The 24,037-nt window shown below is 39.7% G+C and overlaps 3 protein-coding genes across 10 annotated transcripts in view; 1 reads left to right on the forward strand and 2 right to left on the reverse strand.

Annotated features, from left to right (window-relative positions):
- Positions 1–994: 994 nt before the first annotated feature.
- si:dkey-190g11.3 (uncharacterized protein LOC567059 homolog) lies at positions 995–4,269 on the reverse strand. The gene is made up of 5 exons (XM_017431288.3): positions 3,015–4,269; positions 2,131–2,235; positions 1,838–1,978; positions 1,710–1,760; positions 995–1,630 (listed from the first exon to the last, which is right to left on the reverse strand). The coding sequence occupies exons 1-5, from the start codon at positions 3,285–3,287 to the stop codon at positions 1,454–1,456; spliced, it is 747 nt and encodes a 248-aa protein (XP_017286777.1). The 5' UTR covers positions 3,288–4,269; the 3' UTR covers positions 995–1,453.
- Positions 4,270–4,805: 536 nt separating this feature from the next.
- Positions 4,806–14,673, forward strand: rab3c (RAB3C, member RAS oncogene family). 2 transcript variants are annotated; one of them, XM_017431323.3, is made up of 5 exons: positions 4,806–4,920; positions 6,624–6,848; positions 9,513–9,631; positions 12,128–12,252; positions 12,379–14,673. In XM_017431323.3, the coding sequence occupies exons 1-5, from the start codon at positions 4,903–4,905 to the stop codon at positions 12,567–12,569; spliced, it is 678 nt and encodes a 225-aa protein (XP_017286812.1). In that variant the 5' UTR covers positions 4,806–4,902; the 3' UTR covers positions 12,570–14,673. The 2 variants fall into 2 exon arrangements, with proteins under 2 accessions (XP_017286812.1, XP_017286813.1); XM_017431324.3 differs by lacking the exon at positions 4,806–4,920 and adding an exon at positions 5,217–5,391.
- A 1,770-nt stretch (positions 14,674–16,443) lies between these two features.
- pde4d (phosphodiesterase 4D, cAMP-specific) overlaps positions 16,444–24,037 on the reverse strand; it is a 176,332-nt gene continuing 168,738 nt past the window's right edge. For all 7 annotated transcript variants that reach the window (XM_017431298.3, XM_025009366.2, XM_017431299.3 and 4 more), the window contains 9 exons: positions 23,446–23,539; positions 23,176–23,351; positions 22,991–23,089; positions 22,723–22,887; positions 22,451–22,550; positions 21,086–21,240; positions 20,817–20,939; positions 20,403–20,585; positions 16,444–20,310 (listed from right to left, as the gene is read on the reverse strand). In XM_017431298.3, the coding sequence (XP_017286787.1) occupies positions 19,810–20,310; positions 20,403–20,585; positions 20,817–20,939; positions 21,086–21,240; positions 22,451–22,550; positions 22,723–22,887; positions 22,991–23,089; positions 23,176–23,351; positions 23,446–23,539 (1,596 nt within the window). In that variant the 3' untranslated portion in view covers positions 16,444–19,809. The remainder of the gene's footprint in view (positions 20,311–20,402; positions 20,586–20,816; positions 20,940–21,085; positions 21,241–22,450; positions 22,551–22,722; positions 22,888–22,990; positions 23,090–23,175; positions 23,352–23,445; positions 23,540–24,037) is intronic.

Genomic DNA, 24,037 nt, shown 5'->3' on the forward strand with positions numbered 1-24,037 from the left:
TCTCGCCGTGAAACGCCAAATTGCTATAACAGACACATAAAAAATATGATCTTCACCAAAAAATGCACACATTTGATCACAGTCCAGTCTTCAACATGCCTACATGTTAATATTCCACCACTGTTTTAGCTCCGCCCACTGAAAACAAGAAGTTTTTACTAAACTGACCATCAAGATGAGATTAGAATCACATCATAAAGTTCTCTACAGATCTTTGAGATACTGGATGGACAATCGGCTCAGTGATATAAGAATAAAACAAATTTTGCCTGCTAATGTAAAACCTTTTTCGATTTGTGTAATTTATCTGAATAAAGTTATCAATGTTTTGGTTGTCGTTTCAGTATACTATAATTTGTGCAAATTTGCATTTCTGAAATACCTTTTTATATTAACCAGAGATAGCAATCCTACTGTATATACAAAGCATTGTGTAATAAGTCACATTTTTTGTATAATCTCTGTAAAAACAAAACAGCTATTTTCCTTCATTTATGGAGTTTTGTTATTTGAGTCAGTTGCTACTTTAATACAATAATCATATCTGGAGAATAAATGAAACATCCTCTCTGTGATCACTGTGTTGTATAACTCAGGCATCAGCACACAGTTAAAAAATCATCATCTGAAACACCTTAACTTGTTCTTGTTAGAATGATTAATTGGTGCTAAAATATAAAGCATTGTGTTCATTCTTTCAGATGGTGTATTTTTAAAGGAAGTCTTTGCCTTTTTCATCACAATATGGGAACAGAAGAAAACAGTCCAGATGCTGAACTGCCTTCCTGCCTGCAGCCCGTCCTGTCACTGAAAATAAGACTAAAGTGGGGTAACTGTTAAACAATTAAAATCTTCTAATAAATTAAGATGGTAAATTCATCCTTTCTGATATGTTTTAATAGAATGAACTTAAAAAAAGAATATAAAATAGGCTGCAAAATATTTTAAAACTGGATATCTTGGCATGTAAATCAAAATAATCCCAGGGACACTGTTCATTGACAAATTTTGTATTTACAATTCTGTTTTGTTAATTGGAAAACGGTCTGCCTTTACAACAAAATTTAATACATTTCTTAGATTTTACTGGTATGAGTGAGCACGTTACATAAATAATCATGCTTTACAAATTTCTCAACCTAGTAATTTTTTTGTAACCTTGCGTTGTCAGATAATGCAGATAATTCTTTCGTAGACATCATAATGCCAAACTGCAGATAATGTTTGGTGAGAGCATTCAGCCGTAGGACACAGGCTCAGGAGACTAACAAACAGTCTAAGTGCCCTCTTAGTCTTACGATTTTCAAAGAAATCTTTCAGCAGGATCATTATATCTTTAAATTATCACATCATTAAACCATTTTCATCCAGGACCAAAGAAAAAAAAAATAGAAAAAAAGAGCAGTAAGGCTTTAGTGCAGCTAAGGATAACAGCCCTAAAAACATTAGTGACTTATTTTGCTGTCGTTCTCAGTTGTGAGCGCACACTGCTGATGTCATAAGCAAATGTCTGATCAAGTCCTGAGCCAACAAAAGATTTTTGGGGCCAGTTAGGGAAAGGAAATCGACAGGCGATGACAAGCGCTTCCTCTGGAAGCTCGTCCAAAAGCTTCTCTCCCAGCAGCTCCATCTGTTAACCAATCAGAAATTATACAGCAGCAACTATTTCGCAGCAAGGGAGAAAGACAATTCATGAGACGAACGCTCACCACTCCTGGAGCAAGAAAAGCCGTCACATTGTTGTACGGAGACAAATCAGTCTATGACCAAAAAGAACGCAACAGTCATGATGTTGATCAAACAAAAAGGCAGCAGATTATATTTGTTCATATTTTACCTTCCAGAAGTCTTTTTTAACAAAAGTTGCCTGGCTGCGGGGGACTCCTTTCCAGCAGGCCTTGCTCCTGGCATACGCCACCAAAATGGAGTTGATCTCAAACCCTGTGCACTGAAACCCAGCAGCAGAGGCAGCAAACACCTGCAAAGTATGTATAAAAAGCAGCTAAATGTAACACAGGCAGAAAGATCCTAACACAAACCCTAAACATGCTCGAGTTTAATGTCCAACAATGTGTGCCATCACACAGCTTGATACTTCTATTGTGTCTAAAACTGGGACTTCTCACTCACCAGTCTTCCATCTCCTGATCCCAGATCTGCTAGGCGACCTCTCCGCCCCCCAAGCAGCTTCATGACATTCTGTGTCTGATCTCTGCTGGAGGGGAGATACGGGACCTGAACCACAGCGGACACAGTCAGTGGTGAGTCAGGACAGTCAGGAAGAACAGTAATTACTGTAAACATTACCTTGCTGTTATATACGTAAATATAAGCTCAAACGTAAGATGATAAAGCTTCTTGAATTTGTCTTTCATTTCAAAGAAAATAAGTTTTACAGAAAGTAACAAATTGCAACCAAGTCAAATATAATACCAAACTCATTAAAACAAACTTTCCCAGGTGCCTCACAAAAAAAAGTCAGTTTTCTGTTTTGGTTTCAACCTTGAGTCTTAAACTCCCATTCCCCGTCAGCAGAACTGTTTCAGAATATCTCAAAGACAAACTCAGACAGACTCTTGTGTGTAGCTGGTAAATTCACTTCAATCTGTCACCGTGCAAATCCACTTTTTATTTAACATGCTTTATTTGAATCTATATTACGTAACTGGGAACATAAACGGCAACAAAACTCCAAAGTTTGAAAATCCATGCAGGATATTTTAGCAAAACGGTACGATTTAGCAGAATAAATCTCAATGCACTTCAGATTAGAGTTCTTCGGTTGATGGTCCTCAGCAAATAAAATAATTTTGATTAGAGACTTACCACTTTCTTCTTTTCCCACAATTGTTGCTAGCACTACGCTCCAAAAAAGGCAAATCATCGTTAATGTGCAAGTCAAGTTGTGTTTTAGTTGAATTTCTCTGATTTCAGTCATGCACGGGATTGTCGAAAGGAGGAAAAAAAAGGCACAGCAGGCATAAATCAACACCGAAATAAGAAATGCACTGCACCTTGAGGCTCCACGGGATTTTGTGGAAGCCGGGCAGAGCGAACATGCTCCACACGCCGTACAGGCCTGTGAGCAGAGCTCCTATGCAGGCCGACACGACGGGATGGGGTCTGTTGGTGGGAAAGACCTCACTGTGGTCTTGTAGAATCAAGTCAATAGAGTCCTCCATTATGAAGTGTGTGTGAACGACTGGCTTAGGATGAGAAACACAAAATATTCTGCTTTTAACAAGACAGAATGAGTAGAGTTCATGCATGTCTAAAGTCACATCCATAATGTTCTTTTTTGAATGAACTACAGTGAGCTTTACTGTTTTACAGCATTTTTTGTTTTTGCTCCTAATAATACGAAGTCCAAGCACACCTGAGTTTTGAGAACAGAATAAAAATGTCTGAACGAACTAACATGGTATGTAAAAATTTGTCTAATTTTTTAAGCTGGGCACACCTTCTTTAGTAGATTTAGGTCATTTTTCCTCAAATAAAATATACATATGACAATGAGAAAATGTGACACAAATTAGAGAGTTGTGTTCAGAAAGGAAACAGTCAAAACTGAGTAAGAGTCTTTATTTAGGATCTGATTTAATGAAAAAAAAACAAAGTAAAGCTCTTTGTGTAATAAAACAAGTAAATTATTGCACAAGTTCTATTGAAAAAACTGAATTTAACTGTTTGTTTTTACAGTGTAGATTGTGCATTAGCTCCTGTCCATTTATGTTTTTAAACTAAATCTTTAGGCCGTAACCTATTATTAAACATCAGAGAGCTGCAGAAGATCAGATCATACAAGAGGTTTTTTCTATAAAACTGTTTATCTGATGCCAAAGTACATGTTTGGAAACGAGGAGCAAAATGGGCACAAAGCAGGCCCCATGTCGTTCTCCAACAGCAGATGGAGCTGCAGTGACCTTCACTCCTACAGAAACCTTCTAGAAAAGTTAGAGTTTAACTCGCTATAAGGGGGACTTGCAGTCTGAAACCTCAGCTCGTGTCGCCTCATATCTGCATATTAATAACAGATTGGAGCGCCACAAGCCCGGGTGATCACCTGCAAAGACAGAGTTTCAGTTTCTGAAAATAATCCCAGCTCGCTCCTTAAGTAGAAGAAATTGCAAGCGTCTCGCGCGTGTATGCAAGACAAGAAGGGAACACGCACGGAGATGAGTGTGGAAATATTTGAAGAAATGGCACAAAACAACATTTGCACAGACGCACTCGCCTGAGCAAGCCTACCTGACCCGCCCCTCCGCTCCGCTGTACTGCGCAGGCGCACACCGAGCGCCCAGTCAAAGGCCGCTCAGCCAGCTTCACTCCGCCCGGTCAGATGTCTGCCAAATACATGATACTATATGCCTGACGAGTGCTTTGTATCTCAACTCAATCTGCAGTTACATAATATCTTGTGCTGTGGCTCCAGAAAGAATTATTCGATAAAAGCACATATTCAGGCTGCTTATCTGTAAACGGCAAACATTGTTATAAATTATGTTAGAATGACGGCTGAAATCTGTTCCTGCTTTTGTCATTTATTTCACATCTAGCATTTATATCTCAATAATTAATTCTTTTGACAGAGGTTGCGGCTAATTATAATTGCAAAAACCTTGCACTGTAGCTCCCATTGAGGAGTCCATATTTCAATATTCATCAGCACTCAGGTCCCTCTTATTTGCTCAGCCTCTTGTTCTTTCAGAAGCAGAGCTCGCTTCAGTGGCGAGCTGTGTGTGTGTGTGTGTGTAAGGGTGGGAAGGGGGTGGGGGGGCTGGTGACGCAAAAAAGAGCTTATTATATTTGCTTCCTGAAGAAAAAAAAAACATGTTGGCCAGCTGGGAGCTGATAAGAGAACTGTAAGACAAACAGGTGACATATTTTTATACTGAGGACCAAATGGACCTGTATGGGAAGGTAGGACGCGAGATTTATATCTACTATATAGAACATTTTATCATAGACACATTATTGTTTTTGTTTAGTAAAAAAAAAAAAAAAAAAAGATCATTAATCTCTGACTGCTGCTAGCTAAAATCCGAACTACAAAGCAGCAGATGTCCAGCAGCTGCATGCTGAGTAATGTAGTCAAATCTCGACTTTTGGAGCCGTTCACCGGCCTCTGTGGGCGAAAACGTTCCGAGGGCAAAAAGACTACAAGTCCCATCTCCGTCGCCTCCGTGACGTCATGCGCCACGCAGGACGCACGCTTCCCTCCGCTCGCGCTCCCACCGTGGCAGAGCCGAGGCGGAGGGGACAGCTCCCAGGTGCTGAAACTGGTCGGAGACTCACCAACGTTTGCGTTAGAGTCCAAAAAATAAAACAAAATAAAAGCCGAATTCTGCGTAACAGGAGCAGACACAGGTAGAACCGAGGCCTTCAAAACAGGTTTGTTCACTCAACGTCCTCAGCGCGGTTTCTGAGTTTTCTCTATCTACAGTTATGTGAAAGAATTTCACGCAAGAAAAAAAAAAAAGATAAAAATGACCTCCTGCCCAGAGCTGCTTGTCTGACATTAGCTGGCACGCGGCTTCTCGCTCAGCATCACCGCGTGATTTCATACCAGGAGGACAGGTTTACCGTGGCTCAAGCAGAAGCCATTTATCCCGATTATATTTTCAAAACGGTGTCCTTGCTAACGCGGCGGTGTTACATACACGGAAGCGAACAGAAAGCAAGTACAGGACGTGCATGATGGAGGTCTGGCATCTTTTATTTACTGCAGAGGCTAAAAGGAGAGATGGAGGTACATTTTGTATGTGTTATTTCTTGGAGGGAAGCTCTGTTATCTTGTTCAAATGTTCACCTTGGATGAAAAATGAACGTGTTCCTCTCGTCCTCTGAGGACCCTGACTGCTGGCAGCTTAAACAGAAATGCTGAGTGCATAAGGAGAAAGATCAATTTCTCTTCTCTGTAAAATTGTACAGCAATTCTAATCTGGGAGCAGATTTGCTTTTTGCTTAAACTTGACAGTTTTCTTTTTTAAAACAGGGGAACATAAAGTGTCATAAGCAGAACTGTTAAGTTTAAAATATTAAATAAAGTCATAGAAGGGGGGATAAGTTCCTTTTAGCCTGCAGAGAAGGTCCACTTTGAAAACTGAAAACAAGATTACCTCCACTGCAATAAAAACACTAATGCTGGGTTGCATTTACTTTAGCTAAATAAGTTGTAACCTCAATAAAAACAATCATTTGACTTGGTTGGAGGGATTATTTTGTAGAAAAGCTTGTTATCTAATGCTCATTATTCCAGCAGCTTGCTGTGTTGCTCATGCTGGTTTGCCTGACACAGCCTTCTGTCACCTCTGATCCAAGGCCTGTACAACAAGCCCGCTCTGTTTTCTGAACACAATACTTGGGCTACTTCTTCCCCTTTTCTTTAGTTCTTGGCATGTGTACACAAACTTGATGCTGTGTTCAATTAGATCCTGACAGATACAGAGTAAGAGTGCTTGTCTGGGAATGAATTTAACAAACCAGTCAGCAGATTTAGGAAAAGACACCTCTATGTGCGTCCTTATCTTATCACATCTATCAATTGCACGCAGAACAAAGTTGACTTCCACTGAAGGTGAAAACCTCTTTTGTTTTATTTTATTTTTATTTTATTTTTTCAGATGGCTGCCACTCAGGATGTCAAAGGGAAAGGAGAAGGGGGAGACCAGAATTTTGACTACATGTTCAAGCTGCTGATCATCGGCAACAGCAGCGTGGGCAAAACGTCCTTCCTGTTCCGCTACGCCGACGATGCCTTCACTTCAGCCTTCGTCAGCACAGTGGGCATCGACTTCAAAGTGAAGACTGTGTACAAGAATGACAAGAGGATCAAACTACAGATCTGGGTATGAAATATTCACTGTTGTTTACTGGCTTGAATGTAATGATTACTAGATACTAGAGCAAAAAATTGTTAGGCTCCCAACTTTCTACCACTGCTATTTTGTTGGTCAGGAGCTGAAAATTTTGGGAACAAATGTTCTAGAGTATGAGGGATCTAAAGTGAATGGGGCATTTTAAACCTTGTTCCTTTGCTTCTGTTTTCTTCTCTCAGCCTCCTGTAGAGTGATTCCTGTCACTGAAAGACTATCATTCTTTGTCCCAAGCTCATTATGCCTCATATGTTTCTTCATTGATCAATATGTGTCAAGGACTGTGACAGTTTGGGACTTGACGCCAGAGGAGTACTGCCATTCAAAAAAGGGGTTCGTCGAGGCATTGATTCAGTTCAAGTCAGTGTTTTGGCTTATAGGACAGATAGTGATCTTTTAGTATGCTGGGATAGTCTTGGCCTTTCTTCTGACACAAACGGATTCACTGAACAATTAGGAACTTCTAGATCTTCACAGGCAGCATTTTAAAAGGTCAGTTTAAGAGATGAAATTTATTGCAGTGGAATTTTAGCACGTTACTTGACACACACACAAAAGCTAAACTTTAGGACTATTTTCCTCTTAGCCTTAAGGCCGTCTTGAACATAACGCTGAGTGATTTCTTAACTCAATAAAAAATCAGGAAAGGCTATACTGTGTTTTTTAATGCTCTGATCTAAGTGTGGAGACAGATGGAAACCTCAACATTACTGACAGGAGACTAGTAAGTGTTGGTGCGGCAAACAGCAGAGATGAACGCAGAAACAACACCTTCTTCAGAACGTGTGGGAAACTGCAGAATGTTTGAATCTGTTTAATTAGGAGTTCACTGGAGCTGTTGAAGCAGATTGTCTCCTAATACCTCTGAGACTGTGACGGGAAAAGATTTGAAAGAGTTCCTCTTTTTGTCTTCAATTTTCTTCCTTGTCGGTCTATTTAAATATAAAGGTTTTGCTCTTTTATTGTCAGAATTTTGCAACAATTAGCCAAACATTTGATGTTTTCTTGGCAAAGACAGAGCTGAAGACAAAGCAGGCGCATCAGAACGTGAACATAATAATCAGGATAATGTGTTCATCATCAGGACAGACAAGCATATTCAGAAAGAAAAAGGACTGCCCATACATCCAGATAATTGGCCTGTCTTTTTCAGTTGGACTCAGACTGAGCTGAGACATGCAGTAAAGTGGCCTTTTAAGGTGATGGCTATTAGCTTAAGTCACACATCAGAATACATAAGAAGCCAATCCTGTAATTAAATGAAACTGTGGTGAACACAACACAAACTGTTGGCTGTGTCATTAAAAAACAGCTACAACACATAAAGAATTTTTTCTTATTTTTTTCAACTATCAGTCTCTGCTCATTTCCTCACCAGTCAGTCGTCAGCCGCTTTGGCTGATTTCTGCTGAGCTTGCAGCTACATGCAAAGCTTTTCAAAGTGCTCAAATTTTCAGGACTCAAGCAGATTTTTATTTCCCTGCTCCACTCTATCCTTTTAACTAAGAGCAAGCAAAATGGTAGACAAAAACAGCCCGGAAATGCAATAGTCACAGCTGAGGGCATAGCTGAGAATTAATAGGGTATGGAAACATTAGAATTCAGACAAGAAGGTTAAAAAAGAGCTCAGATGACCAAAGTACGAAATGGAATATTCACAGCGATAACCACTGCAGAAAAGATGCAAGTCAAATTTGTTTGTTTTTGCGTTATTATAAACTGACAGAAGGTTGTAGCTGTGCTTTGTGAGTGGAAGCTGTGCAGGCTGAAAGCTCCGTCTCTGTGAAGTGGAAGGTCAGATTTGTCCTCTGGCTATAACAGGCACACTGTTGCAGCCATGTGCAGACGAACAGAAAGCAAACGAACACAATCCAGAGCTGCCCGTCGGGTGTCTGTTTAACAGGAGCCAAGTGGAGGAGCCAGAAGTCTTCTGACATGATTCACAGAAGCCAGGAAACACACTTGTTGTGGGTGTATGAACAATGCTGTAAACATACAGCTCCAGCATGATTGAGATTTGTTATTATGTAACGCACAAAGCAGCCATTCTACTGTACAGTTTATTGTACAGTAGAATGTACAGTTAATCATCAGAAAGATCAAACAGAAATTCAAATGTGACTAAACGTCTTCCCACTCTCTTTACCATTTTCCCTGACATCTTGTGGCTGTGATCATTTGAGTTTGAGTCAATTTTTTTAATCTTATCACCATCGGCGGCAAACAGTGATTCAATGTTAAAATAATTTCACTTCTATATTTAAACCTTTTCCTGTAAATGACATGTCCCAAACTAAGCCTTTAATGCTGCACCACTGAGCCTTTAACACAGCTGAATGATTAGTTTATTGGTAAAAAGAAAAAAAAATCAATCACATCAATCGAAACTGAGGTGCTGTTCTTGGCACCTTATCAATGCAAAGCCAGGGAGGCAATTGGTATAATGATTATTTCCAGATTATGTGCACAATAGAAAACGCTAATCTTTTTCTATGTATGAATGTCAGCATATTATTAATGAAAATGTCTGCTTATTAACAGTGGTGTTGTGCATCTGTGTGTGCTGTGCAGGGTTAAGTTTCTGCTGCTGAGTTTGACAGTCCAGCAGCTATTTTAAACCATTTTGTCTTTGTGTAGGACACTGCAGGCCAGGAGCGCTACAGAACCATCACCACAGCTTACTACCGTGGAGCCATGGGCTTCATTCTCATGTACGACATCACCAACGAGGAGTCCTTCGGCGCTGTGCAGGACTGGTGAGTCAGGTTTTATCAGATTTGTATAAAGGTATTCTCCAAATGAAGTGTATGGACAGCACCTCCCAAAGACTTTCTGTTTGTTGCTGTGAGTTAGGATTTGTCCAACATCATGTTGTGCAACCCTGTTTATCTCCTGCTGAAGCCAGCAGGTTGCTCTTCTCTCTGTATCTATGAAATCTGACACTTTTCATGCAGCATCCACATTTGTCAGGCTCACAGATGAAGGAGAAACTTGTCAAGGTCACATCTCTGGTCTATTTATGAGTCACACAAGCCAACTGAGCAACAACTCGGAGCCAAATGTCTGTTCTTTCGGATGATGCATTCATGTCTGAACCAGGAATTGGAAAACTACATTTAGTCAGTTACAGAAACTAGGTTTCTAGGTTAGCAATATTGTGCTAAAAACACCATGAAGAATGACAGCACAGATGCTTGTGTTTTGTTATTTTATTTATGTTTATTCCAATCAGGTGTTTGTGCTGAAAAAAAAAGCCATTTAGCTCAAAGAAAGTTCTTAAGATGTATATGTGTGTGTTTAAACAATTTTATGCCATTAGATCAGTATTGTATCAATAAAGATGAAGTTATTGGTTCAGATGGTGGTATTGTAGGACTGTTTGAATCATTATCATTAAGGCCTGTGTGCACTTAGCTCTTGTCACTCAGATAGCAGCCTTTTACAGCTGTTTCAGAAAGCTTGTGTCCTTGTAAAAGCAGTTGTATGTAAACTAAGTCAAACATGTGTTTACTGTCTAGCTATCTGTAATTAATAAATGTTTACAAGCAATGTACAGCTCAGAGGGAGCATCGCAGCATCTGTTTAAATGCTCCACGTTATCAGCTTAATTCAGATTAATTTCCTGTCACTGTAAACAAAAAAAGGGCTTTTATGTAAAGACAGGACCGAGCCAGACACACCTATTATTCTTTTAAGACCTCTCTGACTCCTTGACAGTATGCTGCTGTCTGAGCGCTGTCTGTGATGGCTATCTAATTAAAGGAGCCAAGTGTGTCACTGGCAACAGCAGTCCCAGAGGGTTACCTGACAGTTTACTTAGCAGACGGAGCGCAAATCAATCAACCACAGACAAAAAAGAGAGGTTCTTTTTGATCCTTCACATTACTGAATTTCTTTTCTTTCTTTTTTTTAATGTCACTTGCTTTAATTCCACTTCCTCCTTTCCTTGTTTCTTGTGACAGGGTTGAAGAAAAAATAGGTTGCCATGGTAATGGCTCCTTCCTGACTGTGGCTGAATTAGGTTTGTGACGTGCTCATTTCATGCCTGAGTCACAGACAAACCGGAGAACCACTGTAACACCGACATCATATATTGGACTTAAACTGGACTAAATGACCAACATGTGAAGTGTTTTATCAACAACAGGGCAGTGAAAGGAAGGAGGAGGAGTGCTGGCATATTGCTGCTGTCTCTCCTGGTTTCTTTCTGTCTGCTGCCTCTTTATCTCCTGTTTTCAGCCAGTGGTGTGTTCGCTGCCCTACTTTCAGTCAAACCGCAACTCCACAGGAAAAACATGTTCCTTAAATTCTTCTCCATATTGTGAGCAGCCTGCAGAGGTTAGAACAGAGCAGCCCCTCACTGAGAAACTGGAAATTTAGTGTCAAGGCAATTTCGACCACGACTGACTTCTTGTCTGAGTTTATGGCAATACAGAGTTTATGGCAAAAGTAATACTCATATTATTCTGATTAGGTTAATTGGAAAAAAAAATCTTTAGAAAATATATTTCATGGCTTACTTCAGTTGATATAATCACAGAAACAAAGAACATGTTATCTATCTATCTATCTATCTATCTATCTATCTATCTATCTATCTATCTATCTATCTATCTATCTATCTATCTATCTATCTATCTATCTATCTATCTATCTATCTATCTATCTATCTATCTATCTATCTATCTATCTATCTATCTATCTATCTATCTATCTAGTATTAGTTGTTAGGTCAGTCCACTTTGTATTTGTACGTACTGAATCAACCAGAGCCATGCAGATAGATTTTATAAGCAACATGGCAGAAGTGGAGCCTTTTTGATGCCTTGATTATGAAATGGTTTGAGAGCGTTAGTTGCCATTTGAGCTGGCATTGAAGTCTAAAAAGTGTCCTGTGTATAAAGAAAAAATAATGGCCTACATGTCGCTGCATATTTTCAGTACAGAAGGAAAAATTGACCCACTTTTCTAATGATGCATTCAGTGACTCAAATATTATGTGGTGCCAAAAGAACGGGGATGAAATCTCTGTCCATGACCGGTCCAAATGGCGAACAAACATTACATCATGTCCTCTCCTTTTCCTTTGTTCTTTTTTCTAAAGAATCCTGCCTAACAACAAAAACACACATAAACAAGCTTTATGTTGGATTTTTTTTGTGTTTGTTATTTTATGAAGCAGAGCATCAGCTGTAATTTAAATAATAAGTGTGTGTGTGTGTGTGTGTGTGTTTGTCTCTGATTTTGTGCAGGTCAACCCAGATAAAAACCTACTCGTGGGATAATGCACAGGTGGTGCTGGCTGGGAATAAGTGTGATATGGAGGAAGAGAGGGTGGTCTCAGTGGATAGTGGTCGGCTGCTGGCAGAACAGTTGGGTAGGTCATGGAATAACATTCGCCACATTGGATGGCGTCATCTTCACCTTCATGTTGTTGCACAAAGGAACATGTGGGATTTAAATTCTCTCTACATAATTTGCTGTCTCTTGCACTTATCTAAAGGTTTTGAGTTCTTTGAGACAAGCGCCAAGGACAACATCAACGTCAAGCAGACCTTTGAACGTCTCGTTGACCTAATCTGTGACAAGATGTCCGAGAGCCTGGACAGCGATCCGGCTGTCACCACGGGAGCCCCCACCGCCAAACTGACAGACAGCGCGCCGCCCCTCCAACAACCCAGCTGCAACTGTTAGTGGCCGACGTTTGGAAGCAGCACAGGTCCTGCTAGATGGTAGAGTGAGCAGCATTCTCACTCTGCTGGTACTGCCTTCTCTGGACTGCAGTTCAAACACTCTTTAGTAGTAAAAGTCTCATTGTCTCCCAACTTTATCACCTTATATAAAAGAGCAAATAACCAGGAACCAAGTCATGGCTAACGTAAAACGTGTAACATCGCAGGTTATCTAGAACATAGCGAAACAATATTCTTATTCTTCAGCTAGTTAGTATAATAATAAACTGATTATATTTGACAGGGCTTCAAATAGTTCACACTCATACTGCACAGGTAAGACCTTTAAACTTGTTAAGAAAACAATGAGAGGTAGAGTCAGTGACTGCTTTAATGAGCTGTTCAAACTGTCCTTTTACATGTCCTTTTACTCCTAAAGCTGCCAAATCTTTGATTTATAGCACTAGAAGATGTAGCGGCTTTCTTATGTGTACTGACTGTAATAATAAGCGTTTGGCTGTGACTGTACAGTAAGTGAGCGTGGATTTGCATGAGTGTAAGCGTTACGTCATAATGCCATAAAAAAGTCAACTACCTTTGGGGAAAAAAGTGGCCTTTTAGCATCTTCAACACGGCCTCTGTATAAGTCCCTCTGTCCTGCATACCGTTGGAATGGATCGAGTCTGTACAATGTTGATGTGAGAAAAATTTCACCCTTTATGTCTGTAGATGTGTCAATTCCCCAAGAATTATACCTTAAAATCTTAAAAGCAACTCAATCATCATCCTCAGCCTGTTAGACACCCCTTCAGTTTTTGACGCAAAGAGCATGCTGCCAAAAAAAAAAAGTCAAGCGTATGTGCTGTTTTATGAAACGGTAGGCCTTTCCCAAAGCTCTTCATCCTCAGCTCCATGTGATAGCAATGATATTGCAGTCCATCAGATGAGAGGCTCATGCTGTCGAAGCACAGTAACGCGACAAAATCAGATGATGTGTCCTGGCATGGAATAAACAGCCATAAGTTTTTTGAGCCAGCATGCTTTTGCGCTGTAAAACAAAGTCCCTTCTTTAAAAAGAAAAAAAAAATCTCAGTAAGTTGCTTAGGGGATGCGTTCCCTCCTGCAAACATATTCTACTGTCTTTAATGATCAATCCATGTAGTGCAAGCCTTGTAGCTTCTTTAAAACCTTAAACCGTTTGGTTAACTTCATAGGGGAAACTATTTTGGTGCCAAAACATTTTTTTTAGCAATGTTAATTGTTTGTTGCATAGTTGAATAAAATCTGAAAAAAATGCATGAAGTCAGTCCTCACCTGTCAGTGTAGATTTATGTTCTAGGGCACTGTATATATCACTCTGTGTAACAGACTTAGGAGCATTTCCATAGCACTCGCTATGAGATGCAAAGGGCCAATAAGTGCAATATTTTATGAATTAAATTCTGTAAATAGTTTCTTCTATCCTCGAGTTCAGCAACTCCTGTCTGTGGTATGTGAGTGATGATTGGTCGAAATGGGTCTGAAAATGTTGCACTCTGAAAGACGTGCTGCATTCAGAACCGATTCTGTGACTTGATGGGTGTGCGTGCGTGTGTGTGTGCGTGTATGTTTACCTGCCATATTGCAGAGAAAAATTACAGTTATAAAGTGTATCGTTTGTGTATACCTTTTGTACCAATGTATTTGCGTGCTGTATGCTGTTCCTGCTATCTGTTGGGTGTCGACTGACCTTCTATTATCATGTTAACTTGCAGTGTTATTGTGAAGATAGTCAGGGAGATAACTTAGTCCATGCCATATGCCGTACTGTTAAAATTCCCCAAAAAAAGAAAATAAAAAGGGAAACATGAACTAGTTCTAAGATTCTATGCGTTTACACACATATAATCTGTGTGTTAGCATCTGTCAGTGTGTATTAGTAAAACCTGTTGCCATGAATTAAATTATAATAAATCTCAAGTCAAGAATTATTTCACAGAAGAATAACAATGGCCAAACAGTCAATCTGGTAAAAATCTCATTTTAGAAAACTAAGACTTTACATACGACTGAATATATTTCTTGGAGTGCAAACAAAGTAAAGAGTATGTTTTTGAGATTATAGGAAATAAATTCAAATTCTATCATTTGGTTTCTGTGTGTTCTGTTTCTTAGTCTTCAGTGGTGATAAGAAGACTAGATTAAAAAATCTGAAGGCTGCTGACCTCCAAACAGGCCTGCTGTCTCAGCAGCATGGCTCCATTTTTCTAATGCAGGTTGGGTCTGGAATCCATTCTAAGACAAACAGCACCACCTAGTGGTGGAGTTTGAGGTCTGCAGCCTGAAGTTTGTGAGCAATCATTGGTTATTTTAATTAATTTTAATTTCAGGATGAGATAAATGAATGCATATTGTAAATAATCTTGAGATGATCTCTGGAAATTAAATTAAACAAATATTGCTTGTAGCATGTTTTAAAAAAAACCCTGTTAATAGTAAATATTGTATTCTCTACATATTCTAAAAACAAGCGTCATTTTTTATTCCATCCATTTTGCAAGTCATTTTTTTTACTTTTCAATCAAGTTATTGAAGAGAGCATTATCAGCTGTTATACATATTCATTCATTTATAATACTGTAGGTATTTAAAAAAAATGCACACACAATGTTGTTACCTCAATAAAAGACAAACTCCTGAAAATATTCTGAGTAAAAAAATGGTTTGTGGCATAACAAGTGCAATCAAAGCCTACTTTCCAATTGAAGGCCTTCAAACACTTTACATGTGTAGTTTTTAACATGTCAGAATCACCCTAAAAATATATTTTTCTTATAAAACTACACATTTTATTTAATTCTCTGGGGGTGTCCTCCTGCAAGTAGTTCTGATTGTAGGTAAATAAACTTAATGCAAATCTCCTTGTCCCATGATCCTCCTACTGTGTGCAAATATAGATCAATGTGAATATAAGCAGGATGGCAGACATCTGATTTTGTGTTTCCAAAAGCTCAGGGGTCTTTATTATTTAAAAAAGTAACTATAAGGAAACTTCCTATATGCTCTGCCCAACAAAATAACCAAGGCTGAGGACGGTTTTGTCAGGGAATCAACAGATCAATGCTCATGAAGGATATCCTTTGTAGAGATGAGAGACAATTTAGCTGTTCAGTCATTTCAGTCAATCAACTGTTAAAATTTCACGAAAGCCAGTAGGGAACTGGCCAAAAGGCACCTGAGTGATTCTAAGTCATTAAAGTAAATTGTTCAGACTTGATTAATCAAAGATTAAACTATTTAATTTCCCAGTATGTTGATTTAATATAGAGAGAAAAACCTTGAGAGAAAACTCCCCCTCCCCATAGTGCCCAGGAGCTTAGACTGGGCAAAGATTTGCATTTTTAACAAGACTCATATTATTTTGTCAGGAAAACACTGGGGTAACTTGAAGAATATCCAGTGAAAGACCTGGAGTGATCCAAGTCAGAAACTGAATCCAGGAGAGTAACTCAGGTGAGACCTGAAAATGGCTAAAAATGTAAAAACAACAAAAGGATCAGCTCCTAAGAAGGTCATCATTGCTGCCAAATGTGCCTAATGTAAGTAAAAAGTTAACAGTTTTATGCAAATGCTATATTTCTTTCTTTAAATGAATTAACAAAAACACATTTTTACATTATAATAAAGAGTTATTCTGTATATCTGAGTACAGTTTAGTAAAATACTGCAAAGATCTAATTGTCATGAGGTACAGTAAACTACACGTTTAAGAGAATTCAAACTACAAAGCTAAACTCGCTGATTTATGTGAGACGTCTCGTTACCCTCAGGGTTCCTCTCATAAAGTCACAAACAAACAGAGCATCCACTCCACACATTGATATTCTTTGAATGAATACAAAGAAGCAACCAGCAGGTAGGCAGAATCAACCCATGCTTTTATTTAATCCATTGCATATAAAAACTTTTTTAATTCTTTTTACGTTTTTTAGATAAAGTTGTATGATCTACAGTGCTATCCAATAGACTGCGATTAACAAGGAATCCAATAAAATAAAATTTTAATTGTCCTGTGAAACGTCCAGACAAGTTGGCAATCTAAAGACAAAACCCCCAAAAAATAATTGTCCTGAAGACCTTTTTTTTTTTTTGTTAAAGTTACAGTTTGTGTTTTCCTTTCAAACCATAAAAAATAGAACAGATAATGAAAAAAGAACCCACTATTTCCATTGGTCCAGGGCTGTTTCAGATCTACAGTATGTGTGTCAAAATAAGAGTCCTGGTTTCAGGACAGTGATGCAGTCCCCCCTCCCCACCCTTCCTTCAGTACAGAAACAGACTAAACTCCCTCTTCTGTCCTGGCAGAAATATGTCAGTGTTTTTTACGTTTTATTTTTTTGGATATTGCAAGTAACGTGAGTGAAAGTGTGGGCCGAGCATAGATAAGCAACACACCGTCAGTGTTTCAGCCATAATTAATGCAGCAGTGGCTGAACATGCAGATGTGTCTCAAAGCCTCTGTGCTTCATAGGGCCACGGTCAAACTACACACACACACACGCACGCACGCAGACACACAACCTCACGCGCACACACACACTCGTATTCAGTGTTTGCAGCTGTGATCTGACCAAAACTCAGACGACGCAGCCGAGTTCCTCCCTTAAAGTGTAGTGTGAGCGGTTCAGACCAGGTCTCCAGCAAATACGACTCTTAGACATCCGGCTGTAGGCCACAATCACTCCCGTAGCAAATCTTTGACTTGTGGTTAACCTGAACATCCACAAACCTCTGCACTGACATGCAATAAATATTCCAACCCAGAGTTCTATGTGTGACGGAGCAAATTCTGTTCGGCTGTGAGAATGAAAAGGCAACTTTTCTCCACAAGACATCAGGCCAACCAAAGCCAAAAGATTCACCAATGCAGCAAAAGGAGAACTAGAGAATAAAAAACAAAAGAAAGGAGCTAACGTAAATGATGTATTGACTTTAAGGCACAGCCCATGGGCCAAGGAACAGCTTCTTTAACAAAAAACAAACAAACAAACAAAATTTTGGCTTTCCCTCTCTCGTCTCTGAGCACGTTTTCAGGTAAGCAACAAGTCGATGGATTGTTTTTTTCCACTGAAGCTCATGTGTAATAAACATTCTCTCAACAAGAGGTACGTAATACAGCCACGCCATCACCAAAAGGGATGATAAGTATCAACCATTTACAGCAAACTGCATTATGATAGTATTAACATTAATAATTATATAGTATGTACAGCACAATAAATATGTTTGTAAACAGCAATAAACCAGATTTTTTTTTATTACAGGTAAGGGCATTGGGTGAGGATGAAAAAAAAATATTGGCACAAAATGAAAAATAATTTAAAACAAAACAATAACTCTTTTAAAAAAGCAGTGTGCAGTGTTTCAAGTTTTTTTTCTTCCTTTTTTTTTACATGAGTGGATTTTTTTTCTAAAATATATTATATACAGGGGAAACAAAAGTATATTTGGGTTCTATAACTGGCAAGCCTGTTTTGTGGTCTACGCTACAGTGAAATCTTCACTGTACCACCTTTATATTGCAAAAAAAAAACATAGAAAAATATACCAATAAATAATAGCATTGGGTTAAAGTGATTTAAAATGTCAAAAACATGGAAAACGAAGAGACTTGGCAGATGTTTACGCCTGTGTTTAGGAATGAATCAGTGTTTTGGCAAATTTAAATCACCTAAATATTAAGGATGTAGTATACGACTATATTAGTGTATTTTGTGATCGTAATGCTATGAAGCTGATTGTCTTGTTGAAAACAAAGACAGTGAACTGAAGCTAAATGTGGGATGGCTAAATAAATTCAGTATAAATCTAATCAAAATAAAACCATTAATAAAAATAGTTCAGCTTTTTATGGTTCTGCAGAAAGGTTATGAACAATTAATATCTTACCTGTGGTAAATAGCTCTTTGAAACAACCTCAGCTTTGAAAAACAGAGTTTAATTCTGTCAATCCAGTCAGAATAAATGCTTTTTCTCCAAACTGAGATTGTTCAAAGAGCCATTTACAACAGGCAAGATATTCATTGATCCTAACCTTTCCACTGAGCCCCACATCAAATAATCTGAACTATCTTAAAACAAGCATCTTTTGCTTGTTTTCAGCCAAAAAAGTGGTGGAAAAAAAGTAATGCAGTTTTTCATAACATTGTTATAAAATTACCTTTGCCATTTGTAACATCATTACTGTTTCTAAACACGTGGAGGACTAATCAAACATCTAAAAAAGGTGCTTTTTGTATTGTAACTACAAAGCATTGCATTGTCTGAGGATGTGTTCAAAAGAACTACAGGCAACAATAATTAAATTTAAGGGCTTCGTCCATGTCACTAACAACTCCAGTGAGACGGAAAGCAGAAGACCATGGGTTTTTGCTTCCTTCTAAAAAATGACCGTTATTAAAAAAATAACAATAATAATCAAATTTTAACACACAGGACTAACTGAAAATGAGTATAGTGGCATGGGAATAGTAGTATAAATGCTATTGGAGCAAGTGCAAAAGGATCTGAACACTCATATGATCCAGCTGTCAAGATAACTCTTCAGAACACTGAACATCACTTTTCTCCCTGTTGGTTTTCCAAAAGGTCCCCCGTCTTCTTCTCTTTCAACAAAAAAAAAAAAAGCCTTGGATTGCAAAAGTAAATTCTAGAAAATATCTGAATCTTAAATACAGTACAAAAGAACCCGTCAGGTTCTCAGCAGAATGGCAGCATTAACGTGCTTCCTAATTCATAGTGGGGAGAATGTGACCGAACCCAAAAAGGAGATTTTCACCAATAACCGTCTCTTTAGAGTTATCGGCACTTAATAAAACAGAAAGACACTACAGAACTTTCAGGCAAGGCTGAGACAAAGCAGAAAGACAGGAAAAGGACGTCATTTATGAGCAGCACTGAGCAGACCAAAACTACCTGTCTGCATCCTAAACTTAAGGTTGGAAAAGAGAGGAAACAAAGGGAAAGAAAAGACACACCACTTCAGTACAAATGGGAATGAAAGAGGAGTTTTCCTGAGTGCAAAAAAATTTGAAGTAGTACCGATGGGCGTGTCTAAATAAAGCTGACGAGAGGAGTGGCCAAGAGGTGGAGAGCAGCGCACGCTTTGGAACCAGAAACATAGATGTATAAAAACCAGAGTTCACAAAACTCAAAAAAATATTCTATAAATAATAATCTGTTGTTACTAAGAAGAGCAGTTAATCAGGTGCTGTCCATAACTGCTATGTGTCGGGGGATTTCTCCTCTTCCTCTACCTCCTCTTCTGCTACGTCTCCTTCGACAGCACACGCTTGTGAGCAGGGTGTTTCCCCCTCCTCTACCACCTCCTCCTCCTCCTCCTCCTCCTCCTCTTCATCCTCCCCGACCTGTTCGTCCAAAGGAATCTCTGTAGATTCAGAGTCCTGGGTGCAGAGTGTTTTTGAGTCAGTACAGCTGTTCTCCTCTTCCTCGTCCTCCTCTTCTTCTGGCTGGCTGCCGCTGTCCTTCTCAGTGTCCGACTCCCCGTCCTCCTCCAGGGTGAGCTCGAACTGGAACTTCTCCCCTCCAGGGGGCCGAGTGCCGTCCTCTGGCTCGTCCAAAGCTGGAGATGGACTTTGGGGGATAGTGCTTTGGTACCACTCTCTGTTGTCTTCCAACGTGTCCAGGATGTCCTGGGCATCGGGATGGACCAGGTCAGCCCACGTCTCCCACAGCGGGTGGACAATATAGTCTATGAAGCCAACCTATAGAATGCACAAAGAAAAAGCAGGAAGTCAAGTCCGTGTTTATATGCTACATGCTCTTGACGGGACAGTTAAGTGGCTGCAGCCGTTACCTGGCTCTTTTCCACCGAGGCGTTGTGTTTGTCACACATGGGGCTGATCTCCATGCCCCTCTCCCTTTCTCTGTCCCCTTGGCTGAAAAACTCCTCCATGATGCGGTCCGTCCACTGTCGGTACAGCTGAAGAGGCTTGGTGGGGTTGCTCAGGTCTGCACAGTGAACCATGTTCTGGAGAACCTTTACACATTCAAACAAGCAAACCATGAATTTCCACGACAGCTATTTACCTTCACCGTCTCCTGCTTTCTAAACTCATGCAACTCATTTATCCTTCTCGTGGTTTCTGGTTCTAATAGAAAGAGGTGGTGGCATGACCACAAGAATGTATCTTTAGTAGTGCAGGGAGACTGTCTCAGACTGCAGAGCTACGCCTGGTGGAGTCCAGGAGTGACCCGGTTTGAGGCTCACCTGTATCCTGTCAGAGTAGTTATCCAGAAGCAGCACACCAGAGCTGGTCACTTTCTTTGTTTCCACCATTGTTTTCAGATCAGCCAGCAGGTTCATGTGTTTCGACATGTCTGTTGCTAGCACCTTGAAAGACCCAAAACACGTGGTTGCAGGTGTTCAGTACAGTGATTTTATTCAAGAGACAGTGAGACCATTCGTGAACAAACATAACATAAAAATGTATTTCCCTCAAACGTCTTAGAAGAGATGAAACAGGTTTTTCGACTTACGATGTCAATGACCATCTTTCGCAGTGATTGTCGTTGTTTTTTGGTCAAGTTTTGGAAGATGTCACAGTTCTCCTCTTGTAGTAGCTTAAAACCAACAGCTAAATGGTGGTTCTCCAACACTGATGAGTCGTTGTACATCAAGGCTAGCTCAGAATCTGTAGGGAAGATGCGGTCAATTATGTTAGTTAGAAGGACTGTGGTTTTAACATTGTGACTAATACTTTGATTTGAAACTTAAAACACATCAAATGTTGAGCTTTTTCTTTGCTCTATGAGGAAAGCTTATAAATGTTTCCCCCTCTGGATCATTTAAAGGTCCTCTAGCTGTGTTTGGACTGCCCATTAGGATGCATTAATGTTGGCTGCAGTGAAGAAAAGGAGCAGAAAGGAAAAAGGGAATCCTTGTCTGTTGCTCTTTAGTTGACAGAAGATCGGTTGGGTGACTCCTAACCAGGATGACTCATACTGCCTTTACTGCAGGGATTCCCTATTTGTGCTTTTGGGAAGCACTACACAGTGTGTGTGTGTGAAGTGCAAGAGACCACAGAGTGTCTTTTTTGCACTGATTAGTAACACTCTTATGCAACATTCACATTTGTCTGGAGAAAGGCTGCTTGAAGCGATGCCCAGTGGACATAAACTCTGTGTTTTGCTACAAATCACCGAATTAAGGCGACATCTGTGGCACCTCAAGCTGAGAGACGGTGAGTCAGTTAAAGAGAGATAACAGGGGTTTAAATTCCTGCTCGGGGACACATTCACAAACACAACACCATTTACCCCAGCAAGTCTGGTTTTTGCAGCTCAGTTTACCCACTTCTAGCCTTGGAGAGAGTGAGTCACGCTGTTTTTAATTTTTGTGATTTCGGCCCACACCTTTAGTTAAAGATGACTGGGGTCTTGCTTTGTAGGTTTCAAGCAGCAAGTGTACAAACAAGACAAATGGCATTTTACAAATGAAAATACTTAGACAAATGCAGTGCAAATGAAATTAAGGCTGATGAACAATGTTAATTAGTTAATTGTTTTTTTTTCCAAATGTAATTTATGTGGCTTGAGTGAGGCTGCCCACACAGATTTCTTTAGGAGGATGTTTATTTTCTGAAACATAACATTCTATTGCAAAAAGCACCCCATCAAAATAAAGTCATTATTGAGCAGTTTTCTGCCTTCAAATCACGTGTGTGAAAAGACATGTTTGATGATAGCACGTGTTCCACGTATGTGCAGTAAAAATGTAACAGATTTTGATTTATGTGTGAAATATTAACATCTTAAAAGTGTGCTAATTAAAGAGAGTAAATAAAATGAACGTTTATGTTGTCAACCTGCTGCAGCTGCTGAGAGAAATCTGCTCAGACTTACTGGTGTTGATGAGGAACTGGTTTGAGACTCCAGGATGGTCCACGTCGTGAATTGCACTGGCAAAGATGGCAGCTAGGATCTCGAGGTCTGTGAACACAGCCTAAAGGATGAAGAAGAAGAAGTAGCAATGAAGCACAGGCGGGAGGAGGGAGAGCACTGATTGGACTTTGAGTAGAGCTTTGATTGAAGCTGATTGCGGAATCATGAGCTGTGAGCGTTGGCAAGCATATGTCTGAGCATGTGTGCGTTGGCTGTGCGCACATGAACCTCACCTCAAGGGCAGGGGTGGATAGCAGCACGTGAGTTGACTGTGTGACGTCAGCAGCATGAATGTTGTTGTGGTAGGCCACATCGCTGTGATAATGGTCCTCTAAGGTCATCAGGTATGTTATAAAGGTGTCGAGTGGAATTTTAAAAGTTTTTAACAAGTCTCTCTCCTGAAAACCAGACAGTGCGAGAAGTTGTTTTAACACCAAGTTGATTTTGTTATGAAAATAAATTAGGAAATCAAAAAAAATGAAAAAAAATGTGAGCATTCACCTGAAATATTGTGTACATCATTACTGTCAGCGGCCGATTCCCAGAGAATTCTGAGATTTTAAAAACATTAAGGCCCCATTTATTCACATGTTCCAGCTCCTGAAAGATATTTAGAGACACAATCAGAGGCAAAACACCTTTTTTCGTTCTTCTTGGTTTCACATGTACAGAGCACCCAAACACACCTTAGCCAGTTCATCCTCTGTCTCGGTCTTAACACCAAAGCGAGGGATATTTGAGTTTGTGAGGCTCGATGAGTGCTGCAGCTTCTTCACCCCGCTGATCTGAGACATGGGCTTGTTCTTCTTCTCCTTCTCCTTCTGCGTCTGAGGGGACGGCATCTCCACTTCGTGCTGCTTGTCTGCACCAAAAACGAGGGCATGGCATGCGATTACAAAAAAAAATGATGTAATTTCTTCAAAACTATTTGAAATAACTCCCATGTCATCACTTACCCAGAAATGTGTTGGAGATGAACTCAGACACCTGGTTCCCAGAGCGGCTCATCTCTGAGAGGTGAGTCAGCTCCCGATTCAACATCCTCTTAAACTGAAACAAGAGCACACACACGGAGGGTTTGACAGTTTGTAGTACAGAACAGAGAAATCACAAATAATTGCTTTTACAGCTGGTACTCAGAGACACAATACGAGTAATTAGTATTCAGATAAAGGACATTGAAAGCACAGTTCAAAAGCAGAATAAACCTGAGTGTACCAATAACAAAACTGCACACAAACCTACATTTTCAATGTTGTTATTTAGCTTCAAGTAAGGAAATCGGGTATCATTCTCACAAATCAAATGTATTTTGGCACTTCTATAAATTTACAGTAACAAACACACACACACAGAGGGTCAGAAAGCCATTGAACCAGATGTAAATGATGAGTAACTCAATTTCCTCGTCTCTTTTAATTTTTCTCTCCCACCCCGCAGCCATTCTGATTTTCTTCACTGTGTCCTCCCCCTGTTCTCATCCACTCTTCCCTCTCCCATGCCCTAACCAAAGGGACAGACCCAAATTTAGCTCTGGCCCTTTGATGT

This window comes from Kryptolebias marmoratus, linkage group LG1 (genome assembly GCF_001649575.2).
Source record: "Kryptolebias marmoratus isolate JLee-2015 linkage group LG1, ASM164957v2, whole genome shotgun sequence".
NCBI classification, from domain to species: domain Eukaryota; kingdom Metazoa; phylum Chordata; class Actinopteri; order Cyprinodontiformes; family Rivulidae; genus Kryptolebias; species Kryptolebias marmoratus.